The sequence below is a fragment of the Capsella rubella genome, unplaced genomic scaffold, assembly GCF_000375325.1.
Source record: "Capsella rubella cultivar Monte Gargano unplaced genomic scaffold, Caprub1_0 scaffold_2, whole genome shotgun sequence".
NCBI classification, from domain to species: Eukaryota; Viridiplantae; Streptophyta; class Magnoliopsida; order Brassicales; family Brassicaceae; genus Capsella; species Capsella rubella.
In genome coordinates this window covers 1794367-1812081 of record NW_006238922.1, presented here as the reverse complement: position 1 = coordinate 1812081, position 17715 = coordinate 1794367, and the positions used below count along the sequence as shown (strand labels likewise).

The 17715-nt window shown below is 33.8% G+C and overlaps 7 protein-coding genes across 7 annotated transcripts; 4 read left to right on the top strand and 3 right to left on the bottom strand.

Annotated features, from left to right (window-relative positions):
• Positions 1 to 2487: 2487 nt before the first annotated feature.
• On the top strand, positions 2488 to 3173 carry LOC17894601 (ferredoxin-2, chloroplastic). Its single transcript, XM_006302909.2, has one exon. The coding sequence runs from the start codon at positions 2568 to 2570 to the stop codon at positions 3012 to 3014; it is 447 nt and encodes a 148-aa protein (XP_006302971.1). The 5' UTR covers positions 2488 to 2567; the 3' UTR covers positions 3015 to 3173.
• A 548-nt stretch (positions 3174 to 3721) lies between these two features.
• On the bottom strand, positions 3722 to 5664 carry LOC17896397 (fe(2+) transport protein 3, chloroplastic). The gene is made up of 4 exons (XM_006302242.2): positions 5555 to 5664; positions 5413 to 5470; positions 4488 to 5230; positions 3722 to 4273 (listed from the first exon to the last, which is right to left on the bottom strand). Exons 1-4 carry the CDS (start codon positions 5567 to 5569, stop codon positions 3818 to 3820), a joined length of 1272 nt encoding a protein of 423 aa, XP_006302304.1. The 5' UTR covers positions 5570 to 5664; the 3' UTR covers positions 3722 to 3817.
• Positions 5665 to 6326: 662 nt separating this feature from the next.
• LOC17894281 (molybdate transporter 2) lies at positions 6327 to 8321 on the bottom strand. The gene has a single exon (XM_006301070.2). The coding sequence runs from the start codon at positions 8220 to 8222 to the stop codon at positions 6831 to 6833; it is 1392 nt and encodes a 463-aa protein (XP_006301132.2). The 5' UTR covers positions 8223 to 8321; the 3' UTR covers positions 6327 to 6830.
• A 1442-nt stretch (positions 8322 to 9763) lies between these two features.
• Positions 9764 to 11552, bottom strand: LOC17896166 (coatomer subunit zeta-1). The gene is made up of 6 exons (XM_006302837.2): positions 11440 to 11552; positions 10811 to 10970; positions 10534 to 10681; positions 10358 to 10435; positions 10174 to 10258; positions 9764 to 10018 (listed from the first exon to the last, which is right to left on the bottom strand). Exons 1-6 carry the CDS (start codon positions 11440 to 11442, stop codon positions 9959 to 9961), a joined length of 534 nt encoding a protein of 177 aa, XP_006302899.1. The 5' UTR covers positions 11443 to 11552; the 3' UTR covers positions 9764 to 9958.
• A 763-nt stretch (positions 11553 to 12315) lies between these two features.
• LOC17894895 (defensin-like protein 250) lies at positions 12316 to 12716 on the top strand. The gene has a single exon (XM_006300873.2). It carries the CDS (start codon positions 12353 to 12355, stop codon positions 12620 to 12622), a length of 270 nt encoding a protein of 89 aa, XP_006300935.1. The 5' UTR covers positions 12316 to 12352; the 3' UTR covers positions 12623 to 12716.
• Positions 12717 to 13643: 927 nt separating this feature from the next.
• Positions 13644 to 14184, top strand: LOC17895552 (defensin-like protein 245). Its single transcript, XM_006301495.2, has 2 exons — positions 13644 to 13756; positions 13852 to 14184. The coding sequence occupies exons 1-2, from the start codon at positions 13687 to 13689 to the stop codon at positions 14067 to 14069; spliced, it is 288 nt and encodes a 95-aa protein (XP_006301557.1). The 5' UTR covers positions 13644 to 13686; the 3' UTR covers positions 14070 to 14184.
• A 1453-nt stretch (positions 14185 to 15637) lies between these two features.
• LOC17896633 (S-protein homolog 20) lies at positions 15638 to 16154 on the top strand. Its single transcript, XM_006301421.2, has one exon. It carries the CDS (start codon positions 15660 to 15662, stop codon positions 16089 to 16091), a length of 432 nt encoding a protein of 143 aa, XP_006301483.2. The 5' UTR covers positions 15638 to 15659; the 3' UTR covers positions 16092 to 16154.
• Positions 16155 to 17715: the final 1561 nt, after the last annotated feature.

Below are 17715 nucleotides of genomic sequence, written 5' to 3'. Positions count from 1 at the left end.
AATATTGAAATATTTTTTTGAAAACATAAATGTAATTTTGGAGACATAATTTTTATTGATAAAATATATTATATATCAAACTACGTAAATTTTAGATAATTCACAGGTAGTTTGTTAAATCACAATTATAATGATAAAGCGAGTTACGAATAATATTTTTTACGAAATGAATTCCGTTACGGGTTGAACTTCCAAAAAATATATTGTAAATATGTAAATTTGACGTATATTCCTACTTTTACTACAAAAATGGTCAAATAAATAATTTATCGACAAATATTATTTTGTGCTGTTAAATTTTCACTGTGTTTTTAATTGTATCAGAACTCAGTATATGATTATTTACTTGCTTTTTCCTTTATTATTTTATTTAAATTTATTATACATATATATGATTTACCGTAATCGACTGTGCTGTAACAAAATTAAAATGTAACATATTCTAATCCGTTAAAAGTTATATATATGTAATTATTTCCCCCGCGCTATAGCGCGGATCCGAACCTAGTGTATCCTTTGATTTACTAACGAACCAAAAAGAATACGAAAACTACTTCTAACAAATGCTAAATAATTGTGTCAATTCGATTAATTTGTTTTTTGTTTGTTTTGCAACACCAAACCAAATCGAAATAACCGAAAGAAACTAATAACTTTAATCGAATTAAACCGAGTCTCAATCCGATCTGATAACAAACCGAAATGCTAACCCCTAGTTAAAATTTTATCATATCTAAATGACTAAATGTTATTCTTTAATGATTACTATTTTGATGTCGATTTGGTTTAGATTTTTTTTCACCTAAAATATCTAAACTTAAAATATTAATATTCGAGTCTAATCGTGGTTAATCATTGTAGATATTTAGATATGATTTTAAAAAATATCTACTGTTTTTACAAGATTTGGAGATTAGTTTGGATTTTGTAGGTGAAAATATTCAGTTATAATAATAAAACGAAATTATATGGAGTTTAACGTGAGAATATTCAGTTACCGGTAACAGTAAAATTACTAAAGATACACTAATTTGCTTTTTTTTTTTCTTTTTTTGGTCGTTATATACACTAATTTGTAACTAACAGTAAAAAGTAAGAAAACTACATCACTTAATAAACGAATTTGAGTATATATGACTTTTCTGCTGGATATGTTTTTGCTTTTCCTGGAAAGATTCGATTTGGAACCACAACAACGTCTGAAATCAGATGCAAAATAAACGTAGTCATTGACTTGTTGGTGTGGGACTGAGCTAGAATGATTGGTTTATACTTTTCGAATGTCGCTCGGATACAATCGCATCTGATGTTTATGAAAAAATATAAAAACATTTACGATTAAAGATTGTAGAAATGGGCTGGTGACCCAAAAAAAAGATAGTAGAAAATGGGCTATCGGATGTTATGGCCCAATTGATGAAGCAAAGCTAAAAAAGGGAATGAACAAGTTCCTCAACTCTACGAAAACGGTATGCTAAGTAACGAAACTCTAGCAAACTGTCTTCTTGTAGGTTTCTTGGGTTCGTGACTTCGTGGTTTGATTTAAGTTTTGTTTATCTGAGTTGCCAAACTCAAAATCTTGCTTGTAGCAATCTGTTTAATGTACAAAATCACTCGTTTCTAACCTATGTCATGGGTTCGGTTTTGGTAACGATCATTGGCATGCAAATGATGGTATGATTACTTGTTTGTTAGTTAATTTGCTACATGTAGTAGAGAGGAATGGGATTGCCATATGCCCTCCCAATTCCTTGTTAGATCGATTTTTTTGTTATATCATGTAAGTTATCTAGATACGATAGATATATCCGGTTTCTTCGTAGATCTCACCTACTTTTTGTTCCTAAATAAAATTTTCAGTTATTTTTTTTACAAAAACAGTTAACGTTTTAGACTAGTTTTTTTTAACGACTGTGTTTAAATTCCCGACGACTTTTCTTTCACCAAAAATTTCACCCCATTCAAACAAGTATGACCTCTTTGTCTCACTAATTATTCAGGTGAATCTCACTTAATGTAGCGTTTAATCTGCATTTTGTGTAGTAAATATTTTAGTAATTAGGTTCCTATTTCAGAAAATGATATGATATTGACTATAGAATCTTTGATGTTAAATGTATTATGATTTTTCCAACAAATGTCATATGACATTGTGAAAAATGGTTTGATTCGGATTCGGTTCGGCTTATACCGGCCCCTAGATATGATGTTGCAAACCAGACCACACCTTTTATGATGAATATTAAGTGGAACATATGAAGAGTTATTTGAGACGATACAAACAAGGTGAGAGCTGTCCCAAGTAAGACCACGTAATACTCACCACAAACAAGATAGTGTTGTAAAGTGTGTCAAACACAATCACACACGAAATGGAAAAAAACTAAATCACAAAGATGATAATCCAACACTCCACAGAACAAACGCCACGTGGCAGATAGGATTATCACTAGAAATCTCACCCCTTTTAAGCTTCCTTCACACCCTCCACGCCATTTCCACAAGCCAGACCAGAGCCTCAAAAAGATCTCAGCTTTATCTTCCAAAACACACACAGAAAAAAGACAATGGCTTCCACTGCTCTCTCAAGCGCCATCGTCGGAACTTCATTCATCCGTCGTTCCCCAGCTCCCATCAGCCTCCGTTCCCTTCCATTAGCCAACGCACAATCCCTCTTCGGTCTCAAATCAGGCACCGCCCGTGGTGGACGTGTCACAGCCATGGCTACATACAAGGTCAAGTTCATTACCCCTGAAGGTGAGCAAGAGGTTGAGTGTGACGACGACGTCTACGTTCTTGACGCTGCTGAGGAAGCTGGAATCGATTTGCCTTACTCTTGCCGTGCTGGTTCTTGTTCGAGCTGTGCTGGTAAAGTTGTGTCTGGATCTGTTGACCAGTCTGACCAGAGTTTCCTTGATGATGAGCAGATTGATGCAGGGTTTGTTCTCACCTGTGCCGCTTATCCTACCTCTGATGTTACCATTGAAACCCACAAAGAAGAAGACGTTGTTTAAGCTTAGCTGCTTTTGATGGTTGAAAGATCCATGTCTTTATAAATTTTACATTTTGGGTTGAGTTTGTTGTCACTAAACCTTATTGTTATCTGTTGTAATTGTTCCTGGTTTCACCCACCTTTTGGAAAACTTTAATGGATGACATTTTAAATTATGCAACTGCTAATTATTCACCACTTTATGAATTCCAATATTATCTTTATGTTGATTAATGCTCATTTTGTGTTCTCTGTTCTGCAATTGAAGCTGTTGATGTGTTAGTGGCCTTGTGGAACTACTGTTATTGGGCTCTCGTTTTTGAGGTCCAACCTTGTTTGTGTAATGATTTTGTTTGTTGAGCGTGACTGCAGTTTTTGTAGAGTTCCAAAAGCTGTTGCGGCGTGACTAGTTGAGTAGCTCTCAAGTAGCGTTAGGGTGTGTGTTTGATGTGTAAGAGTCGCAGAAGGAAAAAAGGATGAGGGAGAGAAAAATTATCTTTTGATTCTGTTGATTTCAAATGTTCTCTGCACTCTGCAATTTTGATGGTGAAATTCAACACTTTATCCACTGAGTACTGCTTTGTTCATGGATTCAGCTATGACTGAGATATAGATCTTAGTGTATAAAGCAAAATTTATATGCTGCATAGAATTTCTTGAAGTCTATTTTATCTATGAATTTGTAGTTCTTTTGACCTCAACAATCATCAAAGAATCAAGTAAGAACCCTGTGAGCAATTGTGAAATCTTAGATTGATATACTCTAGAAAGATCTATACATATTGTTTGTAGCTATAGTAGAAACTATGGAACCTTACAGTCTAATCAAGCCCAAATGGCAAGAGAAGACATGAGTCCAGCTCCAAGGAACAACATCATATACGATACAATTTGAAGCCTAAAGTTACAGCTCATTTTTGTGCTCAAGAAATCAGCAGCTATGAGATCCACTAAAGCCATGTAGACAAGAATTCCAGCCGAGAGAGAGTCCAAGATACCTTCAGTGACCAATGCTCCAACGCTGTGAGAATTGAACGAGGACGCCACTGCAGTTCCAATACCGATCCCTATCGGTGTTGTGAGGGCGAAAAAGCAAGCCATTATGGTTGCTGATTTGGTCCTGAATTGTGCTTGAGAGATGCATCCACCGAGTGCAAATCCTTCAAAGAATTGGTGGAAGGATAGTGCTGCGATTAAAGGTCGGATTGTGCAAGGAGACTGAGATACTCCAAGGGATAGACCGATGATGATCGAGTGTGACACAATACCAAGCTCCAGAACCTACCAGTATTAGTAAAGTAAGATTAATAAACACATTTTTAGCTTTTTGAAAATAGTACAAACCCAAATAAGACACATAAGCCCGTGATAGTTGTGTGTAAACAAGTGCTAATTTTGAAAGAAAGTTTTGAATACATCTCTTGCACATTGCACATACATATAGTGTATTTGCAACTCTGTAAGAATAAGGGAAAACGTGAACAGAGGTTTATACCTGAGAAACAACGACATGCCTAGCTCCATTTCCGAGCTCCAAACCCCCATGTACGTGTCCATGTCCGTGGCCGTGGCCATGTCCATGCCCGTGTCCATGAGCATGACCAATGTCAATTTTACTGTGACCGTCACATGAACCATGACCCTGATTGTGACTATGTGTATGGTGAGCAGCATGAGCATGAATACCAACAATGTGAATCCCACCATTATCTTCTTCTCCAAATACTTTCTCATCATCCATTCCTTCCGCAACCAAAGGAACAACAATACCCGCTTGTTCACGGCCAGGCTGCTCAACAGAAGACTCACTAGCTTCCCCCTCTTGCTTCCGTTCATAGTACTGCGTCCCCATGAAATCCACAAACAGAGTGACTAAAGCAGCAATCATCGCAAAGAACCCCGGGAAAGGAAACTTAGACCAAGGGAAATCCGGCAAACACGGGTTGGTCAACGCTTCAGTACCACCAGCCAACATATGAACAAACCCAGTGGCGAGGATCACACCAGCAGCAAAGGCTTTAGCAGTCACAAAGAGATTACCATCAGTTCGAAGGAACCGTTGGTTCCTGCCAACAAGTGGCGTAGCTACACCTGCAGCTCCAGCTAGCAGAATCGAAGCAATGGCTACTAACTTCAGTAGAAACGCAGCGGAATCATCACGACAAAGGTCTGACTCACTAGCATTGCAAAGTACGTTAGCCATTGTCTCAGGAACTATCTGCAAAATGGACTCTGTTTCTGTTTACAGAGCAAATTCAAAAACGGTTAACTAAAAGTAAAACCACATTAATGAAATGAACCCAGAGAACCCTACTCTAAATCAAATCGAAAGACAGAGACTTTGAGGAAGGAAAACAAAAAAGTATGAATCTTTTGAATCCAAATGGGAACAGTTGTTGATATAGTGTTCGATGAAATACCTGAGAGAGAATCTTTATCTGATCCGAACAAGAATAGAGGAACCAATTTCCAAAGAACCTAAATTTACAAAAACCCATGATCAGTTTCGTCACAAAATCACAATGGAAACAAATCAAAACTCAAAAAAGATTGAATACGAACATCGATGGAGAACATTGGGTGTCTAAGATTGTATCGGGATCATGAAATTGCGTAGAGTTCTCGCAAAACCCAAAAAAAAACAGAAACCGCTATTAAATGATATGATGTGTTGAGACGAGACTTCAAGTTGGAGAAAGATACAAGTAATGTCGACATCGTGATGAAGTTTGCAGTTGGCCAACAAGGTTTTAGACTTTGAGAGTCTTGGCATTGAAGATACCATTCTCAGAATATTGTAGCCACACGCCAACTAAATGTCGACATTTTCGTGTAATTACTAATATTTAATTCTCCCTTTCTAATATATTTTAAAAGTACGATGTTGCCCCTAACCAGTTTTTTTTGGACTGTAATAAGAAAACAAAACTAACATTTATTTTGGTTTATACAAACCAATAGCAATCTCAGTTGACCTAAATTAATTTGGCAGATTGCAATAATACACATTCCACTTTTTAATAACTTATGAGCATACCAACATTATTGGGGGTATCTTAGAGGCCTAAGATACCCCGGTTTTTGTGAAGAAAGTATCTTATATAAGATCTTTCTTTGCAAAAACCGGAGTATCTTAACCCTCTAAGATACCCCCAATAATGTTGCTCAGAGGTGTAGATGTTAATTTTTTTTTAATGACCCTTGGATATTCTTGTTATGAGTATCCCATCCAATTACATATTTAACATCTATAACCAAGTCAACTTATTCTTTTCTTAGATCATGTGTAGACTAATCAAATTATTGTGTATGTAAAATGAAAAATATCACCATATCACAAAGAAAATAATTTTGTAATGTTAAATTAGAATGCAAGGAAAAATGACACATGTGAGACATATAGACAAGGTTTGTTTCTAACTAAAGACAGTTGACTTGAAATTAAAGGTGAACATAAAGCAAACATCCAAAAGTTACAGAAACTTGAAAGTATACTTGTGAAGGTCAAACATTGTTCTTCCCTGATGCATCATCGACTGCTTCTCTGCATTTGATATGGAAGCTGACTTTGTAATATTCAGTTTTGCAGGCAATGCACTTAGATCCAACCTGCAACTTCAGTTCAAGCTTGTGCTCAGAATGACTAGGATGAATGAGTTTCTCCCTGAAAATTTCAATACAATGAGGATGATATATCTATCCACACTCCTTACATGACAAAACTTTCCCACTACACAACCTCTCATCACAAATAGTGAAGCGAGAAGATGAAATCAAAGACAGAAGACGCAATCGAGGTCACTACATCCCCGTTTCCAAATAAGTAGCAATTCAAAGTTTAGACCAAACGAGGAGTCCCTCCAGAATCGACCTGGGATCCATCACTTGACCGTGAAAACAGAGTGACCGATGAACAGTCCAACGTTCTTAGCTTCAGTAACAAATAAAGACCAAGTCCACACCCAAACCCTAAGGCGGCACTCGAGCCGGTCATGGATACGGCAGCGCAAACAAGCATAATGAATGATTCTTCTTTGGTGTTCATGTCCTTGGATGCCATTGCCAGTTCAATCCCCGCGAATAACAACAGCACCCCAAGAATGCCGATCGGAAACTGGCTCAGAATCCTTACAAACGAGTTTCCGAACACAAGACCCACAACAAGTTTCCCGATCCCAAGAAATATAACTGACAACCCACTCCTTGCGCCGAACCGGTACTGCCCGGCTAGCCCGCCAGCTCCGTGACAAACAGGCATAGCGCCGAACCAGCAGCCGATTAAATTCATCACCCCAACGCTTACAGAGACTGTCGTCGCAGAGAGTTCCTTGTCAAACAAGTCATTGGATAATTTGCAAACGGCGATCACTGAGTTCAGAACAGACAGTGGAATCTGAGGGATGGCCGCTCTTACAAACCCGATTTTCCAATCTTCCCAAGTTATTTTTAAAATATGGAACTTGGAGGGACCGAATTTAAGGTCTTTGAAAATGGAAGGATCACGTATGAAACAGAGCACCAACCCGATTACGAACACGATGAGCGCTGATGGAATCGAAGACAGAAGCCGCAGTCTCCTCCGGCTGTCGTTGATAGAAGTCTCTGCTGCGTCTTCTTCTTCTTCGGTGTCTCTGTCGTCGTTGCCAGAGCCTGTGGACAAAATGATGAAGAGCAGAGCAGCTAGAGCCACGATAAGGCCGTCAAGGCCTAGCCAAGTACGTGGAGAAGAAGAAGGCTTGAGAGTAGCAGTGTCGTAGTTAAACCTGACGTATTTGATGGCCGTGAAGGCGAACTGAAGACCCTGAGAAAGCTGGACGCCGCGTACGACTGGGAGAGGGATGAGGTTGTAGAGGAAAGACATGGCCCCTGTGGCGCCGAGAAGGAGAAGCGTGGCAGCAGTGGATGCTCCGGCGGCGGCGATCTGAGAAGGAGTGAGGTGAGGGGATTCGGAAACGGCGACGGCGGCGATGGATTTCATGGGCTGTACGGGCATAGGGATATCGAAGAGGAGACCGGTGGCGATGTTGTAGAATCCAGTGAAGATGAGAGTGGCTGAGAGATCGAGATTGGAGACTAGAGTTAGTGTTAGGACGATGGGTATGAAGGTACCCAGATCACCGACAGCACCGGAGAGTTCAGAAGAAAGAGGGTTTTTGAGGCGGAGACGACGGCGGAGCCACCCGCATCGGCTGTGATCACCGGGGAGCAGAGGCGACGTAGTAGTCTCCATGATTAGATCTACAGTGGAATGAAACACCTCTCTGTTGACAAGTTCTATGTTTATAATATAAGTAGTTGGACAAAAGAAATTGAGATTCCCTTTCCCGGAGAAGTTGGATAAAAGACGGCTTTTCAGACAGTCGATGAGTCCATGTCTTTTATTTTTAGAGTTATTACAAGAATTAGACACTTCCCATCTTTTTCAAAATCTTCACAACTATATCGAAAATATAGGTATCTACTAGATTCGGAGCCGCTCTACGCGCGGAGGAAATAATTACATATATATAATCTTTAACGAATTAGAATATGTTACATTTTAATTTTATTGCAGTGCAGTCATTACGGTAAATCTTATATTTGTGTAATAAGTTTAAATAAAATAAACGAAAAGCGAGTAAATAATAATATATTGAGTTTTGATACAATTAAAAAAAAAATGAAAATTTAACAGCAGAAAAGAATATTTATCGACAAATTATTCAATTTGACCATTTTTGTAGTAGAAATAGGAATATATGTATTAATTACATACTTACAATATATTTTTTGAAGGACCAACCGGTAATAAAATTCATTTTTTTAAAAACATTATTCATAACTCGCTTTACATTTATAATTGTAATTTTAACAAACTACCCGCAAACTATCTAAATTTTACATAGTTTGATATATAATACATTTTATGAATAAAAATTATGTCTCCAAAATTACATCTATGTCTCCAAAAAAATATTTTTAATATTTTTAATTCTAAATTTTTTATATATTTGAACATTTTAATTATAATATTTTGAAACTTTTGAAACTTTTAAATATGCCCATGTAACAATGGTTATAATATTGATCATACTTATATTGATTTTGAGTCATTGTCCAAAATATTTAACCGAGTGTATTTGAGTATTATATGTCCGTTTAAAAAAATTCAAATTGCAACATATGCAAAAAAAAATTAAAATTTTATTAAATATATTTATTATATTGTAAATTATCATAAATTAAAAATAATATCAAATAAAAATTAAAGAAGAATAATAATTGATTAGTTAGAGATTTATTAGGAATTCATAAAATTAGATATGGAAATAATATAATTTGAAATTTAGATATGGAAAGTATCCGATGTATGTATCCAAACCCAATTTAATTTGCAGTTTTAAAGTATCCAATTGTTAAAACCGAGTTAATTTTTCAATTTTGAGTATTCTATTTTGTACTTCTCTTCTCTTTTGCTAATATAGGGATGGCCATATTGTTTTGGATATTCTTATTATGAATTTATGAGTATCGATCCACCAAATACATATTTGAAAAAACAAACAATTTTATTGGTACATTTATGTCTATGATAAAGTAGCTTGAAATTTTGTAAATCTGTATCTATAACCATATTGTTTTGAATATTTTCTTCATAGGTCTCTAACCAAGTCAAATTATTCCTTTCTTAGATCATGGGTAGAACCACTCAAATTATTGTGTATGAAACATGAATAATATAGAACTAAATGTACACTTAGTCAAACTCGTTGTGGAAAAGAGCGAAGAGAATTCAGAGAATGTTTTGGCCTTCAGGCCTTGAGAACTGTAACTATCTTAAAGTTCAAATTCCAAATTCTAATTTCTATTTTTCAGAGTCTATTAACGCAACCACAAAAGACAAAACACACATTCATAGTTTCATTATATATAGAGACGACGACGACAACAACAAAAACCGATATAATAACCGAACATCCACACACATCATTTCAAAAGTGACCTTGTCAAATGCTCTCTTGCTGTTGCGAGTGCCTGACTTATCGTCTGAAAGAAAAAGAAACCACAGAGAAATGTAAGAAGTTCATTAGTTATATATGGTGTTACTTGACAGGTCGGACTAATGTAACTTTCTCAAGGTTTGTATCAAGAAAAAGCAATTATCAAAAAAGAGATGATCAATGTTATCAAAGCACAGGTACCTGCTCGGATAGAGGTGCATTAGGGTCAGTACTGTCGATCCCTACTTTTCCTGCGATCACAGTTGCATCTGTCTCCAGAACAATACTGAGATAATAAGAAAGTATTGTTAGTCTATGTAACCTATGAAACAGTTTATTTAATGTAATAGTTATAAGAAATGTCCAAAGGGAGGAACTTTGATACCCATTGTCGATAATTTCATCGAAGCATAGAAAGATGAGATCAAGATTGTCCAGTGCTTCTCTCTTATCAACATTGCCTCTGTAATTTGGGTTCAGAAGAGAGGAAAGTCGAAAATTAGAGGTAATTTGAAAATCTAGATTATAATATAACAAATCTGAAGTTATGATTAGACAAACCTAAGGAGAAGGGTCACTGCATCAAAGAGTCCCTGAAGCACACTATCTAAGATAAGCTCGTTTTCCTCTTCACCGCCGGTAACAAAGAAATGGAGATCTTGTGCAAACTTGTACACAATAATGTTGTTCTCTAATGCCGTCACTTCCACTGCATATCAAGAACTATATATTAACTGTAATGATGCAATACAAACCCCACCAGTTCACGAATGAGTAGCCAAACTTGAAAAGATTTGATGAATGATACTCAACACAAGACAGAGTAATTTAAATAAACCTTCAGCCCGGGCACTTGTTTTCTGAGTCTTTGTGAACACAGCTTTTTCGAAAGCTTCCTTTGAAGAATTTGTTGGCCAGTCATCTGAGTAATACTTAACCGCTACACGCTTACCTTCAGAATCCAAAAGCAACATGTTTTTCACTTTTGGGGGTAACTCCTATACATATGTAAAAGAATAAAAACACAAGAAAGTATTAAGATGATCAGATAATGCAAATCACTTATCAAAAGATGTCCTGAGGACATAAGAACAGAGGAAAAAGTCTTATCATATATAGCACACTTGAGAGTTCAAAGTAATTGAACATGAATCACTGAACAGTACTAACAATGTTATATATTACTACAATCAGTGAAACAACATCACCAACTTAAACTAGCTCCTCTGCCTTCAAATTAAAGCCACAAACTTAGATGATCGTATCTATAGAACTGGTTAACTACTTCAAACTATTGTTAAAACTCGTTGATGAAACAACAATTTCAAGATCTGAAATTTGTAACTTATATATATAGCATGCATGTAATTTATCACAAACTCACATATAAATCCATAGGAATCGAATCGAATCGTTACTAGATAAGAATGAAGAAATTTGTGGAAAAGAAGACGAAAATAGATTTACCATGGCTTAAAAGAGAAGAGATCTGCTGCAGAGTATGCCCTAGAAATTACAAGAGAAGAACAAAGAGCTCTGAAACGTTACAAAATAGACAAATTCATATTTCCAGAAATATCAATTTTTGTTTTCTGGTCAACTTAGTTCATTATTTAGGTCAACTTAATTTGTTAATTTATGACACGAGTCAACTTGATATTGGAAGGCGAAGAATCCAGAGTTTCCCAGGTGTCAATCTGTTTGGTTTTCTCTAAACCGGTACCTGAACGGCTAAACCAGTCATATTGTATCGCAGTCAGAGATTTGGGCTGTGGATCTTGTGAACGTTAAAACGGGTTTATACTCGGCCCGGCCCAATCAGCTAAAATTCTGTCGGTCTAATAAGCATGTGCCTTGCTCAAAGGGCAAGCTATTTGTTCGATATACACTCACACTGTATTCTGAATTTTTAAAATCAAAATAATTTCTGATAATTCAAAAGAAAGTTTTTTAGAGAGTTTTTCGAAGATATACAAATCAGAGCCGGCCTTCGGGACAGGCTCATGAAAGCAACTGCGATCCAACCTCTCATCAGTTATAACTATATATATTTTTTTTTAATAATCAAAGAGGTTTTTTGGCTGAATCATATACATCCTCTCAGCCCCGAAACTAAAGCAGGTTATATGATCTTGTCCCAAGCACTACATTTTAATTAGTGCTGGTCAATATACTAATAAATTTGGATAAGAAATTTGTAAAACTCATAAAAAATTATTCAACCAAATTTATTCTCAACATTTACTTAGTTACCCGAAATAAGTTTGAATATTAATTAAATCATATATGTGTAGCTACTATTTATATGTGTTAGTGCTTATAGCAGAGATACTAGCTCACAAAGTGAAAAAGGAAGAAAAAGAACTTGCAAACAAGAAAAATGAAACTAGCTGTAATTTTCATGGTTTCTTGTGTCCTATTCACTCTTCTCCCAAGTCTAACCGTTGCCGAGAAGAGGCCGTGGTGTCCAACAAGAAGACAAGTATTTGCAGGTTCATGCGACAGAACTGATTACACACAATGCTATAACGACTTGAGGAACACATGGGATAACATTGGAGATCTTGGTCCAACAGATTGCACTTGCACTTCTCAACCCCAAAACAAACGTCTCTGTTATTGTCGTTTCTTGCCATGTCCTGGTTATTAAATCTTCTAATATGTTAAAAGATTATCCATAAATGATTGTTGTCATATTTCCTATGTATTTTAATTTCAACAATATATTCGTATCTTATTATCAATAGTAAAGTAAAAATAATATGATTTTTTGTCAATCATGTGTATTACATTATATATATTTTAGACTGACTACATGTTTCAGTAAGAAAAACACAACAATTCAATAGGGAAGAGTAAATTTAAAGGAAAAATAAAAATAAAGGATAAATATTTAAAAATTAAATTTAAATTCTAATCATTTATTTAAATTAAACCTGCTTGACAAACCATGCTTCAAAAACAGAGAAAAAAATAATGTAGTTTGTAAGGTTTGAACTTGTATTAGTGTGGTCTAAAATGTTAACTTCACCACACCAAAATAAACTTTTTAACCTAAGGCTTTTAAAATTTAATATATATGGTAAATTTTACTAAGGGTATAATATAATTTTATCAAATATAAATCATATTTGACCAATTCTAATCCTAGAATGAATATATGGACAAATGTTTAAATATTTGTCCTTTATTTTTTCAATTTTCCCTTTATAGAGCTTAATTTTGATAGATTTCTAAATAAATAGGATATTAATTGTAGGAGATATAATTTTCTTATACATAAAATACAAATAATCTAGAAAGAGTTCATAGAACTCCTCCCAATTATGTGCCATGTATGTTTTTTTTGTTGTTAATAGTTTGCATATAAGTAACTAAATATGGTAATTTTCCCAATTTATGATTTTAAACTGAAAACTAAATACTTTTGAAATATCTAGAAATAAATTCATAGATTTCAAAACATTGAATATAAAAGTAATATCAAATTTAGATTATTTGTATTATAAATTAGATTTTCTATAAAAAAAATATAATAATGAAATGTTGTTAAACAAAGAAACAAATCATGATATATTTAAAAATAAAGGGCAAATTTTAATGAATTTCCCTTAAGACTAGCTCTAATATGTTGGATCTGCCCTGTGTATATATATAAAATATAACTTCTTTCTTGGAGAAAAATCAAAACAGAGAATCAAAGAAAGAAGAAATATGAAGTTAGCTGCGATCTTCTTGGTTACTTGTGTCTTATTCTCCCTTCTCTCAAGCCACCTTTCTCAAGGTTTTCTTATTGCTCATGAATCGAACTACTCAAGTTAACCTAAACCAGTTTGGTTTCAACTTTTTTTTTAATTTTTGTTGTTGTTAATGAATTAGGTGAAGTACCAAGCGTGAATGGTGCGAGAAGGCCGTGGTGTCCGTCGAAGAAGCAAGTGTTTGGTGGTTCGTGCGGAAACGATGGAGCACAACAATGTCTAAACAACTTATTAAGTACATGGGATCCAAGTGTAAGGCTCAGCCCGGTCTCATGCGATTGCACTCCTCAAACTAAAAACAATATTCTTTGTAGTTGTCCTAACATGATATGCCCTTAAGACCCCAAACTGTTGTTCTGTCTCATTTTTCCATGTAATCCATCAGTAATAATGTTTCAGTTTCCATCGAAAACACCAAAGATGATATGATATACTTGAATCTCAGACTTCTCAATTGTTGTTGTTGGCTGATGAAACAACAATTTCAAGATCTGCTATTTGTAACTTATATATAGCATGCATGTAACTTATCACAAACTCACATAAAAATTCAGAGGAATCGAATAATTACAAGATATCAATAAAGAACTCTAAGGAAAAGAAGAAGAATATAGATTTACCATATAGCTTAAAGTAGCATAAGAAATCTAAAGACTGCAGACTGTTTGGGCAAATTATAACCGTTCTACGTTATGAACGAATAAAAGATCTATTTTATTGATTACCGAATCTTTCCCGTGATGATGATCTTGCTGATGTTCTTCGAAGGCAGCTAGAATATTCTCATGTTCTTGACCCTCTTTTAATTTTAGGCCTATTAATTTATAAGAGCACCTCCATTAGGGGAGGTGATCAAATTGTAGATATCTAAAATTTTTGTTTAATATATGAGTATCTCAAATATTGAGACATCCATCCAAAAGAGATACTTTGAGATACTTTTAGATATGTATCTCAACATTTTGGGATACTCATTTATTTTATTTTTTTCTTTCTTTTTTTGGAAGATACTCAAATTTGAGAACCTCTCCAATGTCAGATGCTATAAGTTTATTTTTCTCTCTTGTGTTATTCATATTTAAAATATAAAATATTATTCAAAGTTATATACTTATATATTAATTTGTATGAAACTAATGAAACTAATCGAAACAGAAATGATGTCTTCTTAAAATTTCTAAACAAAAGTAAGCTAGTATATGCGCTATACATTGCTTAGTATTTTTTTAAACACTAATTATAAAATTACTAATTAGAATTTTTAATGATTATCTAGTTAATAGCAAAATTTATTAGTTGAATACTTGAATATATATATATATATATCAATATAAGAATTTAGATTAAAAATAAATAAAATCCATTATAATGTAAATAAAGTATATATATTATCAGATTTACTATTTGGTACAAATTTAACTGTATTTATAAATACTTTCTTAAATGAATAAATATATGTTTCTTTATGTGAAAATATGAAAGATTTGTAAGTTTGACCAAAAAAATGAAAGATTTATAAAAGCAAATACATTGTTAGAAAATTTAATAATATCTGAATGATTTAATGTGACAACAGATTACTGTCCAAATTTCTTTTTCAAAGTTTAATAATTTTTTTGTAATTTTTTTTTAAACCAAAATTATTCTTCATCTTTTAGAAGATTCAAATTTTCAGTATTTTTTTTTTGTGCTAATTTTGGTATCTTTCTTAATAGATAGGAAATCTAATGTAGAGAATAATATATTGATATATTGCCAAAGATTTCATTGAAATCTTATCAATGCACCACATATTTTGTTTTCAGTAGATTCCATATAAATAAGTAAATATCTTAATCATTCAAGAAACATACATGCGTAATCAAAAGTATAAAAAAGATGGGATGCTAGAACACAAAATTCATTTTTATAGAGCCATTCACAAATATTATGAAAAACAATTTCATAATGGGTGGCTCATCTGCATTTCACATAATATTTAGTGTCACATTCATAGCTATTCTCTTTGGTGGTCATTGCGTGGCTGGTGCGCATATAGCTGTGGATATCATCAACGATATTGGTCCAAATGTTCAACTGGGACTACACTGCAAATCGAAGGACAAAGATCTCGGATCACAATCTTTAGCCCCTCAACAACACTGGGGATTTAGAGAAGCTATCAACATTTGGGAAACAACTTTGTTCTATTGTCACTTTGAATGGGGTAATCAATCTAAATGGTTTGATATTATTTATATAAAAAGAGATCAATGGGTATGCGAACATCATGATCAGTGTGTTTGGAGTATAAGACCTGATGGTCCATGTAGATTAACAGGCCAGGAAAAATGTTTCCCATGGCATGATGCTGCTATTTGAATACCTTTGTAACCAGATTTGATATTTCTAAGCTAAAGAATAAACATCTATATTATTGTCCTAGTTAAATCTTCTAATATGTTTAGAGATTACCAAAAGTGATTATTGCTATATTTCCTATGTATTTCCAATAGTAATAATGATAATAATAATAATAATAATAATGGTTTACATTCTTGAGAAGAACAATATATTTGCAACTTATTATCAAACAATGAAGTAAAAATAATTTTGATTTTTTTTTTGTGTGTGTATTATTTAATTTATATATAATTGATATGAGTGTTGATGCAATATTATCACAAATCATTATTAGACTGTATGTCCATAGTAAGATACGACGATTTATAATTTTATAAGTTGTTTGTGTCAACCACATTGTTATGGATTTTAATAGGGAAGCTATTATCAATAAAATTCTAAAATATTACGAAAATATTTAGATTTGCAATTAGTAATCCGAAAACGTGAGTGTACTTGTCGGTATTACGATCGCTAATGTAACTCTACAATGAACCATAGAATATATTTTTGCGTTGTCTGTTTTTTTCGTTCTTTATGTACTTGACAAAATGAATGAAAAAAGATAGTTTTATCTTTTACTTTCAATTTAATGTTTTGTTAACATTTTTCTTTCTGTTTCTCTCTTATTTCATTCATATTAAAAATATAATATATATTTCAAAGCAAAGCTATATACTTATATTTATATATATACATGGGATCCAAGTGTAAGACTCAGCCCAGTTTCATGCAATTGCACTCCTTAAGACCCTAGAAACCGTCTCTTTAACACCCCAAACTGTTGCTAAATCATTTCTTCATGTATCATCAATAATAATGTTTCAGTTTCCATCGAAAATACCAAAGATGATATGATATACTTGAATCTCATACTTCTCAAATGTTGTTGTTGGCTGATGAAACAACAATTTCAAGATCTGCAATTTGTAACTTATATATAGCATGCATGTAACTTATCACAAACTCACATAGAGATTCAGAGGAATCGAATTATTACAAGATAGCAATAAAGAACTCTAAGGAAAAGAAGATGAAAATAGATTTACCATGGTCCTGTTCGTTTCTTCATATGGATGAATCATCAGGATGTTGTTCGTTTTAACTTAAAAAATGAGCGTTATTCAAAATCATCCAGATGAACCATTTAGGTGAGTTTTAGAATTTTAGGCAAAATTTTGAAAGTCATTTGGATGAGTGTAATTGGATCATCTAGATGATCCATCTAGATGGAGATGGTTCATCCAAAAATGACAAATGACAAACATACCATTAGTTTTTAATTAATCTATTTGTCTACAAAATTATAAATAAGAGTTTGCAAATAATCTCATATTTATTTGTGAAAAACCCGGATTTTTGTTTTTTGCCAAAAACGCAAAATAATGTTTTTCTGCCAAAAAGGTAAAACTACATTTTTTTTACCAAAAACGTAAAATCACATTTTCTCGCTAAAACATAAAATCATATTTTCCGACAAAAACGGAAAATAACGTTTTCCCGCCAAAAACGCAAAATATCGTTTTCCCGCCAAAAAACGCAAAATACTATGTTTTCCCGCCAAAAAACGTCAAATGTATTTTTTTAGTTTTAATTAGGTTCC